Consider the following 19,551-nt stretch of genomic DNA (forward strand, 5'->3'; position numbering starts at 1 on the left):
CACCACATGCCGTTGCCATGACAGTGACATGGGCCATCCGAAGTAATGTGCCTAAAGCGGTAAACTATGCATAGTATTTGCATGAACAAATAGTACAAATGGGGACAGAGAAGCCAAGATACATCGGCGGGGGAGAGGTCTGACCCAAGATAGCATACGAAGCCATTGGAGCCAGAGGAAAATGGCGTGCACCCCCATCACAGAATGAGTGGCTGAGAGAGGAGGAGGATGTAGAGGAAGAGCCACCTGTAGCACCACCCATTCAGATTGCGATCAGATTCCACAAGAGATTAGAAACAGTACATGAAGAGGAGGCGGAACAACCTCCGCGAAATAAAGGCAAAGCAATTATGACCAAGGAGCCAAAGCCCAAGGAGACCACTAGCCAAAAAGCGGCAAGGATAGAATGGCTAATTGACCAATTTAGAGCCGAAAGAGCCTTGAAGGGAGATTTTGACGAATACTAGGTGCCAGATCCAGCAAGAGTCGGGGGTAGCTCATCCCGACCACTCGAAGATCAATTTGATCATTATATTAAGCATATGAAGAGTTGGAAAGAGTGATAGAGCAACAATCTCTAGAGCCTTTCACTTCAGATGAAGTGGAGGACATAAAGAAGAGATTGAAGGAAATATTTGCTGAAGCAAAAGATGCCCAAGAAGAAAAGAAGGAAAGTGGGAAATCACCCTCTCCAAGGCCACTCTCTCCTTTACCCAGCCCTCAACCTTCAATCACCCCTCCAAAGAGCTCACCAAAAGAGAAGGGAGAGGTGCTGACACCACCAAAGGATAAGGAGGAAGAAGACAGATGCACTTTTCAAGACCTACTCAATGCAGGCTATTTAGAAGAAGAAGCGGCCAAGGGAGTGTATGGAGTGCCACACCCACCATGGAAGGAAAAGACTAAAGAAAAGCTGCCAGTACAAGCTCCGGAAAGAGCACTGGGGGATAGAAAAGCACGAGAAGAATCTAAAGAGCAACAAGAGCAACCTAGTGCCAGGAATGGAACAGATTCCCCAACACTACATTTGGAAACCCTTGGAGCGCCCGTATAGGCCTCCTCCATCAGGGGTGATGCTGAGCATGGGGTACCAAGTTCCATTTTCCGGGCCAATTGATCGGCCTACTAGACAGAACATATTGCAAGATAATGAGAAAGATGTAAGAGACGCGCACCAACTTCTGGACAGAATAAGGACGCGGTCTCTTACACTAGCTGAGGAAAACAGTATGCTCAGAGCAAGAGAAGCGAACATGCAAGATGAATATGATCATCTCTTTAAAGACCTTCAAGATGCAAAACTAAGAGCAGATGATGCAGAGCATGAACTTGAAGATGTATCTAGAATTTTGAAAGAAGCTGAAGCGGAATGAGATGGACTAACACTCCAGATGGCAAAGGCCTCCAATGAGGTCCGAAGTGTCACATTTGAAAAATAAAAGATGGAAGATGAGTTCGAAGCCGCCAGACTTGAGATCATGGAGCTGAAAGCCAGATTGGAACTTCAAGACACAACAATCCAAAGGCTACGGGCAACTCCAAGGGCAACGAGAGGCCGACCGGAAGACAACAGTAGAGAAGTGCAGGCCCTCGAAGAGAACATCAAAGGACTTCAGCATTCTCTTAAGTCTGAGCAACGACAAAGGACTCTTTTAGCTGAAGATTTTGTAAGAGAGGAAGAGAAGCTAAAAGCCAACAACGAGCAGTTAAGCCAACAACTCGCGGAGCTTCAAGAATTGCTGGTCGACAATGCAGCTACAGCTACTCAAAGGGAATTAGATGTACAAAGAGAGCTGCAAGAGCTCCAAGCAGGACTGAGCACGGGGGAGATAGAGGTGAGTGCTCAGACAGAGCACATGCAAATACCAGAAGGGGCTGAAGACCCTAAGCCTATTGAGGAAGAGATGCAGCAGAAAGAGGAAAAGCAACAGGCTCTAACAGCTGAAGAGGAAGCCCGATTGCAGCATCTGATAGAACAAACTACAGTGGAAGATCACAAAGCCGCCATAGAATGGGAAAAAAGAATTATCCACTCATTGGGTGCTCAAGAGATCGCCACATCAGTCTTAAGAGAAGAGTGGATGCAGCCAACACTTCCATATCCTCTTTTAAAATACGAAGTTGAAGCAACCAAAAAGAGAATTCAAGCCAAAGGAACAGTAGCCATATACGAAGGAGATCTACAAAGCAATGCAGATGTGAAAAGAATTATAGATTCTCAACCCAAATGGAGAAAAGCCTAGCTCATCAAATATCCGGCATATTTGAAGAATTTGGTGGAAGCACCTAAGGCTATAAGGGATGATTGTGCCTACTGCCCAGTGCCATGTGTCAGATCATAGGCCAATCATCTCAGATTATTGAGAACACACGCAACATGGCTAAATTACCCATCATTGCCACCACCTAGTGCAAGAGAGAGAATAACTGCAGCCTATATGGTGAAGACCCTAAAGGGTGCCATTAGGATATTCACTGGCTCTCCTAACCTAGCATGCATCATGCTAAGAAAAATATGCAAAACCTTACAGGCCTGTCTTGAAGTGTTCACGTCCTCCAAAGCTACTGACTCAAGTCTACTATCAACGGGCGACACATTCGCCAAGATGGTCTACGACCTCTCAAAGCAGCCATCACCTGAAGTGTTGCATCTACTCTATCAGAGAGTTATGTTTTTACCGAGCTATTGATAGCCGTTTTTCGGCTCTTTGTAATTGCCACAGTGAGTTACCTCACCCTACCAAAATCACCCAAACACTGTGGCTATCCCTACCATTTCACTGTACATAGGCGTGCGTGAGTCACGGGACTTTCCCATATCTTCTTAAAACACCCTCAATTAGCTAGTCATTGGGCTAGTTGAGCCAAAAAAATAAAAAAATAAAATAAAAAATAATTATATTATGGCCCATGCGTATGTAAATATTTCTTTGTATATAGGGCCTAAATAAAAGATTTTTTCATAATTATTTTGATATTTATTTAAATATTTTTCTACCTAGGTGTGTGTTATTTATGCTCTGTACATTGCCTCACCATTACCACAATTTTTCTTACCATTTTTCATACTCTTTATTCCATATAGAAATATTTTCATATATTTGGTGTAACTCCACCCCAACAAAAATCCAAAAAAACTAGTTTTATTTATGTGTATATTTTTTCACTATTGTGATTTTTCCCTTCCTACATCTATTTTGTTTTTTTCTAAAAAATTAGAACACCAAAAATATTTATCTTTTTATGGTAGCCTCATAATGAGAGAGATTTCTTTTGACCCCTTTATATTTTTTCCACTTATATTATTTATATTTGACATGTACATATTTTTTAGACCCCTCAATATTTGATTTTCTTAGTTGTACTATTCAGTTATATCACAATCTCAACAATATCTTCAATTATAGACCTACCAAATAAGGTCAAGGGTAGGTGACATGCATACATGCACTATGGAGGGCTCACTCTCGGAGGTATTCAAAAGAATCATCCAAAGAAGGACCCCACAAGGACCTTGTGTAGTGGAAAACAACGATCGGTTTTGCTGAATTTTTAAAGTTCACTTGCTCTCCGAATTTGAAAAGGTGGTACAAACAAAAGTTGTAGCTCGTGGGCTGAACTTTTGCCTCATATTTTTTCATATTTTTTTGAGCTATGAGCTGTGAGCTATGATTTTATTAGTGGATCCCAGTTTTCCCATGTTATGCAGCCACACTCTCTCTTCCACTTTATCATTTTTCTCTTTCACACACACTTCTCCACTCATCATCCCCACCTCTCTCACCCCTCCTCGCTGCACCCTACTAACCTTCTCCTCAAACTTGAAGAATAAGAGAAACCATGGTGAACTCATACCTCCCACACACAATTCCATTCCAAAATTGACCACCTAGTCTCATTTTTCCTCCTCCAAATTACCCATATCTTTCAAAAAAACCACAAAATTCAGCCTCTTCTCTTAAAAGACAACATCATGGTGGTTGATTACTCAGCTTCAATTACCTTGTCTCTCAAGGAAGGTCAAGAGTGGAGAAAAAATGTACCATCAAAGCTAGTGGACCGTCAACAAACGTCAAAATTGGCCCTACTCAAGACACTTGGAGCATCAACCTTGTAAAAAATCCACCTTTTCTTACCTCTTAAGAGTTTTTCTTCCTTATTTGTATCCTACATGGCTACTCCCATTGTAAATATCCAATTCCATTTGTAAATTAATACTAACTATACTAACACTAACCCATTATGAAAAGTCCTATCACCTCCATTTCTCTCCTCTCTCTTTCCCCACCAACTTCTTGATAATTCCAAGCAAAAGAAATTAGATAAATTGCTGAAAATCTAACCCAACCATGGTTAGAGGAGTAACCCTAGCCTTCAAAATTGCTATAAAAGGAGGGTGTAGCTAGCACAAAAGGGTGGAGCCTTAAGCAAGAGCACTATGCTATAGCTTGAGAAGCCAAGCTCAACCTCTCTAGAAGAAGCTCTTGAGTGGAAGCTCATTGTCTTATGCATGTGCATGTGTTGTAATAGGGGATTAGCAAGGGAACTCTATGCCATTGTAAGAGAGAGAGTGATCATTCAATTGAGAGTAGGAAATCTATCATTTCTCCTACTAGTGTAAGCCCAACAATTGCTAAATCAAGGAGGGTGGATTTGGACTAAGCTTGGATACTTTGTCTCCCTTCCAACGTGAAGTAATGGACAACAATGATGCGTAAGTGTCTTGGTGTTTTTTGTTAAGTTCTTGATAGCTTGTCTCTGGTGTTGTCATCAATCTAGCCATAAATCCCACATACTGTAAGAGGGCGACAGGGTGGAGAGGACTCCCCTGGCCTTAAGACAGTGATTGGGGTGGCTTTTCTTGTGATGTGTTGTGGTGAAATTTACGCAAGCTATGTTGAAGAAATACTAATCTCACCTTGATTTGTCATGACAGATTTGTAAGAAGGTATTAATGCAACAAGCACCCCCTCCCCCTTTCTCTCTCTTTCTAAAATATATATTTATGTTTGCTTGATCATTAACGATACACTTCAAAGCAGCGCGAGCACCATCTCTCTATCATCTCTCTCTCTCTCTCTCTCTCTCTCTCTCTCTCTCTCTCTCTCTCTCTCGTGTTTTAGTGTGTGAAAGTGTTCCATTGGTGTTAGGGTTAGTGTAAATTCCTTACTTGTTTGTGGGTTGCTCTAACGATTCTCCTCTTTTGCGTCCTAGCTCGCTCTTAAACTAGGTGGTGCCCCTTGTGTAGTTGGGATTTGGCTGGGGGTTTGTTGTTTTGGTTTGTGTTGTGTTGTGCCCGAGCCCCATTGAGCAGCACGGGAGCCTTGAAGGGTGTCTAGAGGTTGCTCTTCTTGTCGCCCGCCCCGAGCCGCCTCACTATCATATGCAGGCATTCAAAGAGGCGTTTTATACAGGATTTTTCACTTACCACAGCAAGATCTTTGGCCCTACTATCACTCTGGGGAATGTAAGATATGAATCCTCTCTCAAATTGATAAAGCCGCCAGGCTTCCATTAGCAGCGGGCATAAGAAGATGGCCCAGGCGGCAAGTCAAGCAAACAAAGATCATGGCAGGGACTACCTGAATGAGGAAGGGGGGAGTGTTGACCTGCAAATCAACCGCATCCGAAATCCCATTTTTTTTGTACTATTCACACGATGAGCTCTCAGGGGGTTCACTATGTGTAAAACTACCATATCACGTGCGTTCAAGACATGTTTGTAAGACCCCTTATGTCTGAATTTTTTAAGGAATAAAATGTACCCTTTTCTTTTAAAATCTGTAAGTTTTTTTCAAATTTGAAAAATAGTATCCCTTATGTATATATATTTCTGTAACTTTCAAGAACTTTAAATACCCTTCTATTGAACTCACGTGATAGGTTACATTTTTCTTACCTGACCTACCCCGGGATGAGCTTAAATGTAATTAATTCTTCAAGCTCCAGATATCTTTTGGAACATATGTCATTGTATTTGCTACTCAACAACACCCCTGATAGGAAGTAGAATTCATTTTGATGAGATGACACCTCCAAGGCTGGAGTATAAAAGCCAATCTTTTGTAAACCTAAGGGGTCTTTTTTAAATCATTTTTGGGGGTTTATCTGAACGTACGGTGACTGCGTACTGTGTGTGAGAGTGAGAGAGGTCTTCTTCCCTTCCCCTTGCATGCTATGACTACTACATTGTGGAAGTGACTACGCCATCGTGTTAGCATCGGCGAGAGCAACGCTTCGACGCTGTCAGGAGTTTTTTGGAGCAAGGGATTGCGCATATGTACATACCCATGCATGGTGCATCGAAGCCTGGTGGTTACGTGGAGCCCACATGTGTACAGGTAGGACAGCGTGTACATAGTGCATTGATTTTCATTATTACTAGTACCAGTGTGTTTTTCTACAATAATGAGGAGTTGGTAGCGCGTAAAACTTCTCGAGGAAGCTATCCGCGGGCCGACGACATGAGGTAAGCAGGTGCGTCAGATGGCATCTAGTGGCGTCAAGAGGCCGAACGGGGTCAAGACTTGCACGTGGATAAGTACGGACACAACGTGGGTGTTTTCTTGTGATAAATATGCAAAAAGATCATCATGAGGACCATATTTTGGGGCCACTTCACGTGGTGGCGGGATACATTATTGGAAAAAGATGAGTGCCAGGTGTGCGGATGATGCAAAAAGGTGACAACTATGCACTGCGAGGTCAGTTTTTGGCATGTTCGGGGTCTGTTTGAGGTCATCTAAAAGGCCAAGGGTGCCTTGAAGGGTGTCTAGAGGTTTCTCTTCTTGTTGCCCGCCCCGGACCGCCTCAAATTGGTGCCCCCACTGAGGACAGGCTTGTGTATGTTTTGTGAAGGCTCAACCTTTAGCATAATCAAGTAGCTTGCATGAATCACGAGAATTTGTATGATCCCTTCATTCCCATTGCAAGGCAAAAGGTACACATAATTGTTAGTACTAAGTTGCTATTTTATCGAGTAATTTGTAGAATTTTAGGTCCTCTTAGGTTAGCCGAGATAAACACTTCGGTAAGTCCTTTTATTTTGCCTCTCATTAGGTACGATATTAGCTTGGACGTCTATATTTTTTTGTTATTTTAAGCATTAGGACATGCATAGGCCATGGATAATGGCCCAGGAATAGAGGGTTTTCCCTTTCATTTCACTCCACACATTAGAATAAACATTGCAATTAGTAGGAAAATCCATTTTCAACAACGTATGGTGTTCATGTTTGGTGCCCAAAGAGTAGGAGAAATTCTCGCATCACCAAACCCTGTCATCCTACCTCTTATTGATTATCATAGGTCGTTTGATGTGAATATCTTTATTTTGTTGTAGAATAGATTGCAAGCTAGAAAACATTATTGTGTAAATCTTTTTAAGAAAGAAAAACAAAAACGGGTGTCACTTTGAAATCAATTCAATGGAAAGCCAACGCCAAATGTCTGGGTATCCTCTTTTCTTTGGAGAGCCTGGAGAGGATGCAGAATTATTTTTAGCGAATTTCAAGATGTCTTGCCGTATCAAGAGGATAATAACTGATCAAGAACGTGTAGAAATGTTTGAAGTGGTCCTTAGGAAAGATGCTAGCACTTGGTTTGACTCTTTGGCTGAGGAAGTTAAGGGGAATTACACAGAAGTTTTGAATCGTTTCAAGAAATACTTCTTTGATCCCCAAAACACTCAAAAATTATGGCAAGACATTGTTTCTCATAAGCAAAAAGACTTAGATGACTACTACTTGTACAAGCAAGAGTTTCTACGTCTTTGGGCTCTATGGATACGAAATGTTGCTAACCCTGGTGATGGTGCAGAATTTTTAAAGAAGGAGAGGTTCATAGCCGGACTCTTTCCTGACCTTAAGGTAAAAGTTGAGGCGGGTGCACCTGCTACTTTTGATGCAGCGGAAACTAGGGCTGTTGAGAAGTATAGGAAACTCAAGTGCTTAAGGGGAGAGGTTCCAATAGAAGGTCTTAGACCCAAAGGTAAGTCACAAGCATCAACATCTAGGGAGCTTCCTGAGGTAACGGCTGAAGTGATTGAGAAGTTAAATGAATCTTTAAGCAGCCTGTCAATTCACCTTGCACAAGCTGTAGATCCAAAGGGACAAGCAAAGAAGTCAGAAGAGAGAGAGCCACGAACTAGGAGAGTCTTGCAATGTTGGAATTGCGGAGACTCTGGACATGGGATGTATAATTGTCCTTGGCCCCGTGGGGAGCCAGGGAGACCTAACTTGAATTACCCAGTGATGAATGCAGGTGAAGGAACTAGTCAGCAACCACGGCTTATACAAAGGCCAAATGGAGCAAGACCACCTCCACAAGGAGTGGAAGCAGTTCCACCTTTGCTAGACCCAAACGTGCATGTGGTAGAGGTGACAAATTCAAGAGAGGTTGACATGGAAGCAAATGGCATTAAGCGTGGCCGAGGGAAAGGTAAGGAGAAAGAAGGTGTCCGTCCCATCACAGAGTGACCATGGACAAGGCAAGAAGGCAAAGGAGACCAAGGAAGCTAAGAGGACTCGACGTCGTATCAATCTCCAAGACTTCCCTCTTGGACATGGTATGGCTCCATACAACCTGTTGGAAGACATGCGAGGTAAGGGTCCTGATATCTCATGGCCTCACTTTCTTGCATTATGCCCACAAGTTAGGAGGGATTTAACAAAGGCAGTTAGCACTAGGAGAAAGGTAAAAGAGAGTTTTCTTGTTGTAAAAATTGCACATGCTGAAATGAACGAGGATATTACACATGTGCTAGATTGTTACATCAAAGGAAGATTGGTTAGGAAAGGTCTAGTGGATGGGGGTGCACAAATTTGCATCATGACAAAGGGACTCATGCAAAGACTAGGCATGCACATCCATGAGACACCTGAAATCAAAGTGAAAATGGCAAACAATAGCAAGGCTAGGTGCGTAGGCATTTGTAAAAATGTTTTTGTGGAGGCCTTTGGCATTAAGAAGGCAGTGGATTTCTATGTCATGTCTACCAAGGGAAATGGTTACCCATTTATCCTAGGAAGACCATGGCTAATGAAAATGCGAGCTTTGCAGGATTGGGAGAGTGGAAAGCTAATTTGCAGGAATGACAATCACAAGAAGGTTGTCTTTGACATGAAGGAGCAACGCCAAGAGGAGCTCCATGAAGAATCATCTCGAAGTGAGACGGAAGAAGATTGGACTGAAAACACTTTAGAAGAAGAAAGTAGCGGCAGCATTACTGCAGGGAAGTCCTCCATTGAAGTCATGGGGGTAAGGTTTAAGCCAAACAACCAGGAGACCTCTTCTCGAGGTTTGGAAGAGGTAGGTTCCCAAGAGAACCAAAAAGTGGAAGATGAAAGAATGCTAGAAGGTATGCTATCTACAACACTTACAAAGGATGAAAGAGAGGAGTTCAAATGTGTGCTAAGGAAATTTCCTAGGCTTTTTGCTAAAGACTACACCGATGTGCGTGGAGTAGATGCTGTTCAACAAAAAATTGAGTTGAAGCCAGAGGCCACACCTAAGGCTCAGAAGCTACGAAGGCTAGGAGTCATCAAGGAGCAGGCTTTACTCAAGGAGGTAAGAAAGATTCTAGCAGCAGGTTTCATTTATCCAGTGGAGAATTCAGAGTGGGTCTCTCCCGTTGTTGTCACTCCTAAGAAAAACGAAAACTGGAGGGTGTGTGTGGATTACCGTCCACTCAATGAGGCAACAAAAAGAGATCACTTTCCCCTCCCATTTCAAGATGAGATACTAAATGAAGTAGCTGGTCATGAGAAGTACACTGTGTGTGATGGCTACTCGGGTTACTTTCAAATAGGTATTGCATTGGAGGATCAATTGAGAACAACCTTTATCACTCCTTGGGGTTGTTATGCTTTTAGAGTCATGCCATTTGGCCTGACAAATGCTCCTGCAACTTTCCAACGCTTCATGAACATGGTGTTTCAATCATTCTTTGGAAAGTCCATTAGGGTTTTTATTGATGATTTTTGCATTTATAGCTCAAAATCATTGCATCTACAAAGGGTAGAAGAAGGTTTAAAGAAGCTCTATGACATGGGAGGTCAACTCAACCCCGACAACTGTCACATAGCTGAGGATGAAGTGATCTTGCTTAGTCACAAGGTTTCCTATAAAGGCATTGAGGTGGATCCTTCAAAGGCAAAAGATCTTATTGAGCTCCCCTCACCCAAGAATCTCAAAGAGGTCATATCATTCATTCAAAAAGTGAAGTATATGTCACGCTTTATTCACTCAGCTTCGGAGTTGCTTCATCCTTCGCAAAAGTTGACACAACAAGTAGAATTTGCATGGTCTGATGAGCTTGAAGAGTATTTTTGTAACATTAAAGTCATTTTGTCAGAGCTACCAACACTCATGCCTCCTTTTTGGGATACACATTCTTTGTTAGCTCTAGTGTTGGAAGGGAAACGATTGGTGCTGTGTTGCTACAACAAGATCCCCATAGTACAAGGATGAGACCCATCTACTTTGCTAGTAGGGTCATGAATGCTTTGGAGAGAGACTACACAGAAGCAGAACTCATGATGCTTTCTCTCATGTTTGCGGTGAGAAAGTTTAGATCCTACCTGCTACCAAAACCTTTTGTAATTCTCACTGCAGAGAATTTGTTCCCTTGGGTATCATCTCAAATGAATCTTAGTACTAGGATCTCAAAGTGGATTATGGAGTTGCAAGAGTTTCAATACTCTTTCAAGGTAGAAGATAGTGTGCGTGCACAATTGGCAGGGATTCTCACTTATAGGGTGCATGAAAAGGAGATGAAGGTGCCTGAAGTAAAGACCCTACCATTACCACCACCAAAAAGTATTCCTAATGCTTTTACCTTGTTCTTTGATGGAGCTTTTCGTCGAGCCACAGGAAAAGCAGGGGGAGGGCTAGTGTTGCTCAACCCAAGTGGAGAGGTGGTCATGAAAGAGAAGGTCAATCTACCATGTTCAACTAGCAACAATGAAGCAGAATACAACACACTACTTCATGGTTTGAAGATGTGCATTGGCCAAGGGATAAAACGTCTCATGGTAAAGGGAGATGCACTTCTCATTGTTAAACAGATTTTATGCATTTGGGCATGCAATAATGAAAGCTTAAGGACAAAAGTTCATGCCATTCATAGGATGTTTAATCAGTTTGAAGAAGTGCAACTATATCATATTCCTAGGAAACAGAATGAAGATGCCGATTTACTTGCACAGCAAGTAGTTACATGTGTTGAGAAAGAAGTGCAGGTCATCATGCCAACTGTCAAGCAACCGAGATACCAGGGATTGGAGTCATTGACTCCCATTATTAGCTACATTTTGGAGGGCGAGTTTCCACAAGAATTCACGAAGGCTCAAAAGAGGAGACTCATGAAGAAGGCAAGCGCATATCTCTTCCTAGAAGGCTCCCTCTATCAAAGAGGGAGGGATCAAGTATGCAGAAGAGTACCAACTATTGAGGAAATTCCAGCCATTCTAAAAGGTTTGCATGAAGAAGCATGTGGTGGTCATTTTGCCCAAGAATTAACTGTGAAGAAGATTTTGCTTGCGGGGTACGTTTGGCCAAGTCTGCATGTGGATGTCCAACATTGGTGTAAAAGTTGTCACAATTGTCAGGTAAATGGGAATAGAAGATTGGTTTATGGTCCAAGGCAAATCGTGCTTGCAAATGGACCGTTTGAAAAATGGGGCATTGATGCTATGGGTCCTATGCCTAGGACAAAAAATGGTAAACTCTACATTCTAGTGGCTGTAGACTATATGACTAGGTGGGTGGAAGCACAAAGTGTGGCAAAGGTAAATGAGAAGACAGTGAGCAAATTCGTCTACACTCACATTTGTTGTAGATTTGGCACACCTTTGGAGATTGTTTCTGATAATGGTCCAGGGTTTAGAAAGGGATTGCTCACAAAAGTCTGTGAAGAACTTCACATTCTACATCGTCACAGTACACTACTATCCCCAATCAAATGGTTTGGTAGAAAAAGCTAATGGTGTCATTGCAGGCATCATTAGAAAGATGGTGAAAAACAAGACAAAGTTGTGGGATGACTTCTTGGATGGTGCCTTGTGGGCGTATCGAACCACATATAGGGAAGCCACGGAGTTCACACCATTTCACTTGGTCTATGGTCAAGAGGCTTTACAGCCAATTGAGCTAAACATTCCAACAATGCGACTTCATGGCAAATCAGCACAAGATGATCAAGAAGCATGGATGGATCGACTTCTTACCTTAGCTGAGCTTGAGTGGAAAAGAGAAGCAGCATACGAGTGCTATAAGAGGAAAGCCACACAGACAAAGGAGAAGCTTGACAAGAAACTGAAGGACAAAGGCATCAATGAAGGAGATCTTGTGCTAAGGTATGACAATCGACTCGATAATCGTTTTGATGCCAAATTTGAAACAAGATGGCAAGGGCCATACATAGTCAAGAAGGCTTTCAATTCAAGTTACTATCAGCTCATGGACTTGAATGGTAAAGAGCACTCCAGGAAAGTAAACGGGTATCGCTTGAAGCCCTATTTGAGTCGCCTTCTACCAAAGGATCTACCAGAGCAAAAGGCAACGATCCCATGTAAGTATTGTTCCATGAAGCATGAGTGTAACACAAACCAAAATTCCAAGGGGCCAAACAATGAAGATCTTGTCAAGGACTCTGAAGCACTCTCTTTGGAAAAGATTCTTTATGATGGTACATGAATATACCATCATCCAAGGGGAGAGCTAATGATAGCCGTTTTTCGGCTCTTTGTAATTGCCACAGTGAGTTACCTCACCCTACCAAAATCACCCAAACACTGTGGCTATCCCTACCATTTCACTGTACATAGGCGTGCGTGAGTCACGGGACTTTCCCATATCTTCTTAAAAAACCCTCAATTAGCTAGTCATTGGGCTAGTTGAGCCAAAAAAATAAAAAAATAAAAGAAAAAATAAGTATATTATGGCCCATGCGTATGTAAATATTTCTTTGTATATAGGGCCTAAATAAAAGATTTTTTCATAATTATTTTGATATTTATTTAAATATTTTTCTACCTAGGTGTGTGTTATTTATGCTCTGTACATTGCCTCACCATTACCACAATTTTTCTTACCATTTTTCATACTCTTTATTCCATATAGAAATATTTTCATATATTTGGTGTAACTCCACCCCAAAAAAAATCCAAAAAAACTAGTTTTATTTATGTGTATATTTTTTCACTATTGTGATTTTTCCCTTCCTACATCTATTTTGTTTTTTTTTTAAAAATTAGAACACCAAAAATATTTATCTTTTTATGGTAGCCTCATAATGAGAGAGATTTCTTTTGACCCCTTTATATTTTTTCCACTTATATTATTTATATTTGACATGTACATATTTTTTAGACCCCTCAATATTTGATTTTCTTAGTTGTACTATTCACTTATATCACAATCTCAACAATATCTTCAATTATAGACCTACCAAATAAGGTCAAGGGTAGGTGGCATGCATACATGCACTATGGAGGGCTCACTCTTGGAGGTATTCAAAAGAATCATCCAAAGAAGGACCCCACAAGGACCTTGTGTAGTGGAAAACAACGGTCGGCTTTGCTGAATTTTTAAAGTTCACTTGCTCTCCAAATTTGGAAAGGTGGTACAAACAAACGTTGTAGCTCGTGGGCTGAACTTTTGCCTCAAATGTTGTCATATTTTTTTGAGCTACGAGCTGTGAGCTATGATTTTATTAGTGGACCCCAGTTTTCCCATGTTATGCAGCCACACTCTCTCTTCCACTTTATCATTTTCCTCTTTCACACACACTTCTCCACTCATCATCCCCACCTCTCTGCACCCTACTCACCTTCTCCTCAACCTTGAAGAATAAGAGAAACCATGGTGAACTCATACCTCCCACACACAATTCCATACCAAAATTGACCACCTAGTCTCATTTTTCCTTCTCCAAATTACCCATATCTTTCAAAAAAACCACAAAATTCAGCCTCTTCTCTTAAAAGACAGCATCATGGTGGTTGATTACTCAGCTCTAATTACCTTGTCTCTCAAGGAAGGTCAAGAGTGGAGAAAAAATGTACCGTCAAAGCTAGTGGACCGTCAACAAGCGTCAAAATTGGCCCTACTCAAGACACTTGGAGCATCAACCTTGTAAGAAATCCACCTTTTCTTACCTCTTAAGAGTTTTTCTTCCTTATTTGTATCCTACATGGATACTCCCGTTGTAAATATCCAATTCCATTTGTAAATTAATACTAACTATACTAACACTAACCCATTATGAAAAGTCCTGTCACCTCCATTTCTCTCCTCTCTCTTTCCCCACCAACTTCTTGATAATTCCAAGCAAAAGAAATTAGATAAATTGCTGAAAATCTAACCCAACCATGGTTAGAGGAGTAACCCTAGCCTTCAAAATTGCTATAAAAGGAGGGTGTAGATAGCACAAAAGGGGGGAGCCTTAAGCAAGAGCACTATGCTATGGCTTGAGAAGCCAAGCTCAACCTCTCTAGAAGGAGCTCTTGAGTGGAAGCTCATTGTCTTATGCATGTGCATGTGTTGTAATAGGGGATTAGCAAGGGAACTCTATGCCATTGTAAGAGAGAGAGTGATCATTCAATTGAGAGTAGGAAATCTATCATTTCTCCTACTAGTGTAAGCCCAACAATTGCTAAATCAAGGAGGGTGGATTTGGACTAAGCTTGGATACTTTGTCTCCCTTCCAACGTGAAGTAATGGACAACAATGATGCGTAAGTGTCTTGGTGTTTTTTGTTAAGTTCTTGATAGCTTGTCTCTGGTGTTGTCATCAATCTAGCCATAAATCCCACATACTGTAAGAGGGCGACAGGGTGGAGAGGACTCCCCTGGCCTTAAGACAGTGATTGGGGTGGCTTTTCTTGTGATGTGTTGTGGTGAAATTTACGCAAGCTATGTTGAAGAAATACTAATCTCACCTTGATTTGTCATGACAGATTTGTAAGAAGGTATTAATGCAACAAGCACCCCCTCCCCCTTTCTCTCTCTTTCTTAAATATATATTTATGTTTGCTTGATCATTAACGATACACTTCAAAGCAGCCCGAGCACCATCTCTCTATCATCTCTCTCTCTCTCTCTCTCTCTCTCTCTCTCTCTCTCTCTCGTGTTTTAGTGTGTGAAAGTGTTCCATTGGTGTTAGGGTTAGTGTAAATTCCTTACTTGTTTGTGGGTTGCTCTAACGATTCTCCTCTTTTGCGTCCTAGTTCGCTCTTAAACTAGGTGGTGCCCCTTGTGTAGTTGGGATTTGGCTGGGGGTTTGTTGTTTTGGTTTGTGTTGTGTTGTGCCCGAGCCCCATTGAGCAGCACGGGAGCCTTGAAGGGTGTCTAGAGGTTGCTCTTCTTGTCGCCCGCCCCGAGCCGCCTCACTATCATATGCAGGCATTCAAAGAGGCGTTTTATACAGGATTTTTCACTTACGACAGCAAGATCTTTGGCCCTACTATCACTCTGGGGAATGTAAGATATGAATCCTCTCTCAAATTGATAAAGCCACCAGGCTTCCATTAGCAGCGGGCATAAGAAGATGGCCCAGGCGGCAAGTCAAGCAAACAAAGATCATGGTAGGGACTACCTGAATGAGGAAGGGGGGAGTGTTGACCTGCAAATCAACCGCATCCGAAATCCCATTTTTTTTGTACTATTCATACGATGAGCTCTCAGGGGGTTCACTATGTGTAAAACTACCATATCACGTGCGTTCAAGACATGTTTGTAAGACCCCTTATGTCTGAATTTTTTAAGGAATAAAATGTATCCTTTTCTTTTAAAATCTGTAAGTTTTTTTCAAATTTGAAAAATAGTATCCCTTATGTATATATATTTCTGTAACTTTCAAGAACTTTAAATACCCTTCTGTTGAACTCACGTGATAGGTTACATTTTTCTTACCTGACCTACCCGGGGATGAGCTTAAATGTAATTAATTCTTCAAGCTCTAGATAATTTTTGGAACATATGTCATTGTATTTGCTACTCAACAACACCCCTGATAGGAAGTAGAATTCATTTTGATGAGATGACACCTCCAAGGCTAGAGTATAAAAGCCAATCTTTTGTAAACCTAAGGGGTCTTTTTTAAATCATTTTTGGGGGTTTATCTGAACGTACGGTGACTGCGTACTGTGTGTGAGAGTGAGAGAGGTCTTCTTCCCTTCCCCTTGCATGCTATGACTACTACATTGTGGAAGTGACTACGCCATCGTGTTAGCATCGGTGAGAGCAATGCTTCGACGCTGTCAGGAGTTTTTTGGAGCAAGGGATTGCGCATATGTACATACCCATGCATGGTGCATCGAAGCCTGGTGGTTACGTGGAGCCCACATGTGTACAGGTAGGACAGCGTGTACATAGTGCATTGATTTTCATTATTACTAGTACCAGTGTGTTTTTCTACAATAATGAGGAGTTGGTAGCGCGTAAAACTTCTCGAGGAAGCTATCCGCGGGCCGACAACATGAGGTAAGCAGGTGCGTCAGATGGCATCTAGTGGCGCCAGGAGGCCGAACGGGGTCAAGACTTGCATGTGGATAAGTACGGACACAACGTGGGTGTTTTCTTGTGATAAATATGAAAAAAGATCATCATGAGGACCATATTTTGGGGCCACTTCACGTGGTGGTGGGATACATTATTGGAAAAAGATGAGTGCCAGGTGTGCAGATGATGCAAAAAGGTGACAACTATGCACTGCGAGGTCAGTTTTTGGCATGTTCGGGGTCTGTTTGAGGTCATCTAAAAGGCCAAGGGTGCCCAAGTAATAAAGCTAAGTGTGGGAACTGAAAAAACAGAGAGAAGACCAGAAAAAATGTGGAGAGAAGAGGTGGAACAACCGCAATTGTGTTTTTGGGGTTTTTGGAGCCTGTTTTGGCCGTAAACTGCTCATCTAAGGTCGGATTTGAGCACTTTGACATTGTAGACTAGGGTTTTGGGCTGTTCCGGACATGATGGGGCTGTCCATGTTGACAAATTCATCACTCTTTTTTTGTTTTTTTGGCTGTGTAAGTTTCTCCTATGAGCGAAGCTTTTGCTCCAGTTTGTGATTGTATCTGGCTTATTTTACCCATATTGTGTGAGCTATTTGCCCCATTGGTGTTGGCCCAAGCTCAATTGTATATAAAAATCAGAAATTATCATCTTTTGAGATGATTTTTTAAGTATGTGTGTGTGTGTCTCTCTCTCTCTCTGTGAAGTGGGCAAACGGATAGTCTCTCTCCTCTCACTCCATAGGTGTGTTCCCTGTCTCAGCCACGTGTGTTGTGTAAGCCGAGTGGTGCCCCATAGTGTATGTGTATATCATTCCAAGAGTGTGTTTCGGGTTGTTATAGAGGCGTTCTGTGTGTTTCCATCCCGCTCACATTCTTTTGGCCCCCCCACGGAGGATCTTCTTCGAGTACCTTTTGCTTCGAGCTTCAAGCTTCAAGATTCGGGATTATAGGTTGCAGACTACAGGGTACAGGTTACAGGTTACAGGGATAGGTACAAGTACAGGTGATTCACACAGGTACAGGTAGCTGGACTACAGTGATATACTAGCAGTGAGGTCACTTGCAGTTGCCGTGGATATGCATCATTTGGCGCCTGTTTGAGCGCATTGTCTGTTGGTATTGTATGCTACTTGTGGAAACTACCATTGTACGTCTTTGTGGATCCATACTTGGTTTTATTTAGCAGTCCCAACCATTTCTGAGACTTGGTCTGGAAGATAGTCATTTCTGAGACTTGACTATACGCGATTTGCATTAGCCTTCGTGTGAGGGTCGATAGTGTGAGGTTTTATTGAGCTGGGGGATTCTCAAATGCGGAGATCCTTTCGGTGATAGAGGTAGCTGGAGCACCCTTTTCGTGACCTCGCCATAGGCTATGTACTAGTGATTCCTACTTGATGCTCGGGTTCTATTGTTGGCAGTTTATGCATACATAGACAGTCTATATTTTGGGTTCACACTGCTCTACTTCTGGGGAAACTCTGCCAAAATTTTTCCAAGTTATGATGGCTGGTTTTTTGGTCTTTTGAGCCATTTATGCTGTTATGTTGCTGAAATTTTAGCAAAACCAGAGGATAAGACAGGTGTGCTTTCTTGGGAGCTGCATGGTTGACTTTAACGGATGATCAAAATGGCCCTCAATTCACTCCTTTTCATTTAACTCAAAGAATCCAGATAAATGTTCATGTGTCCAGGAAGATTTTTTTCCAGCAGCGCATAGTCTTTATGTTTGGGCCAAGAAGATTAAGAGAGATCCTGGAATGTCCTTTGCCTGTTGTAATTCCAATGATTAACTATGAAAACTCATTTGATGTACATGTGTTTGTCCTTATCTAAAGTTGAGCTCCATTGAAGTTTCTGGGAATTGAGTCAGTCAAAAGTTTTGGGTTCTTGCACGTGTGTTCGAAGGGGTTCTCAAAGCATCGTAACTTGGGTAGCCATGGCTTTCTCTTATCCAGAGTTTCATGGAAGAAGTGATGAAGATGTGAAAGACCTTTTGGAAAAGATGGAGGTTGCCTGTATTAGCAACCAGATTCATGACTCGACGCAGATGTTACGTCTTCTCCAGATTTGTTTGAAGAGTGATGCACGAGTTTGGTCCAAAGCATTTGAAGAAGAGTTGCGTGGGGCTAATCCACCCGTAAGGTTGAGTTGGGACAATCTACGGCATGGGTTGGAAGTGGAGTTTGTGAGGATAGAAGATCCTGACAAAGTGTGGCAAGAAGTACAAGGTTTGGTACAGAAGGAAGGTGAGCCAGTAGATGCGTACATACATAAGTTCTCATTGGCATGGGAGAGGATGTGCAAAGGCCTTAGCACCACAAGTACCCCCGCCTAACATGATGAAGAAGGACAGGTTCTTGGCTGGTCTTTTGGAGAATATACGTTGGAGAGTGGAGCTAAAGAAGCCTAGGACATATGAAGACGCACTAGAGGTAGCAAGGAACAAAGAGTGGAAGCTGAGAAAAATGAGCCAGTTAGGGGTGGAGTCTTTGCCCATGAGGTCTGGATTTCAGCCTATGGATTCTTCGCAAGGTCGCATGCCAGGGGTTCATCATGAACCAGTGGTTCCTGTTACTCCTCAGGTTTTGCCAGCAGTGGTCACTACAATAGTGCAAGAGGATGGGCTAAGGCAAGACATGAGGCAAGTGGTAGATTTAATGAAGAACCTTAGCCTAAACATGCTAGGGCAAGTGGGAAATAATCGAGGTCGACGGAGGTTTGCAAATCAGCCAGGAGGTGAAGAGAGACCTAGGAATGGTGCTGCACAAAGAAATGGTAGGTTCTAGAGGCAGACGCCCACATGTTATAATTGTGGAGAGTTGGGACACATCAGCCCACAATGTGATAAGCCACCAAGGATGGGGGGAGACATGTATCCATTGCCACGAGAAGTGCTAACTAGGTCCAATGATTATGGCATTGAAATTAAGGGAGATGAAGGAACCAGTGGATTAACCCAGGAGGAAAAGGGAAAGACAAAAGTGCTAAGTGTAGTCACCTTGGAGAAGGCATCAAAGCTAGAGGATACATTAGTGATA

General features: G+C 42.2%; 1 protein-coding gene across 1 annotated transcript; it reads left to right on the forward strand.

The window, feature by feature from the left end:
- The first annotated feature begins 1,478 nt into the window (after window positions 1–1,478).
- On the forward strand, window positions 1,479–2,243 carry LOC147433220 (uncharacterized). Its single transcript, XM_086492050.1, has one exon. It carries the CDS (start codon window positions 1,479–1,481, stop codon window positions 2,241–2,243), a length of 765 nt encoding a protein of 254 aa, XP_086348176.1.
- Window positions 2,244–19,551: the final 17,308 nt, after the last annotated feature.

Source organism: Adiantum capillus-veneris, chromosome 20 (assembly GCF_014529385.1).
Source record: "Adiantum capillus-veneris isolate H3 chromosome 20, ASM1452938v2, whole genome shotgun sequence".
Taxonomy (NCBI): Eukaryota; Viridiplantae; Streptophyta; class Polypodiopsida; order Polypodiales; family Pteridaceae; genus Adiantum; species Adiantum capillus-veneris.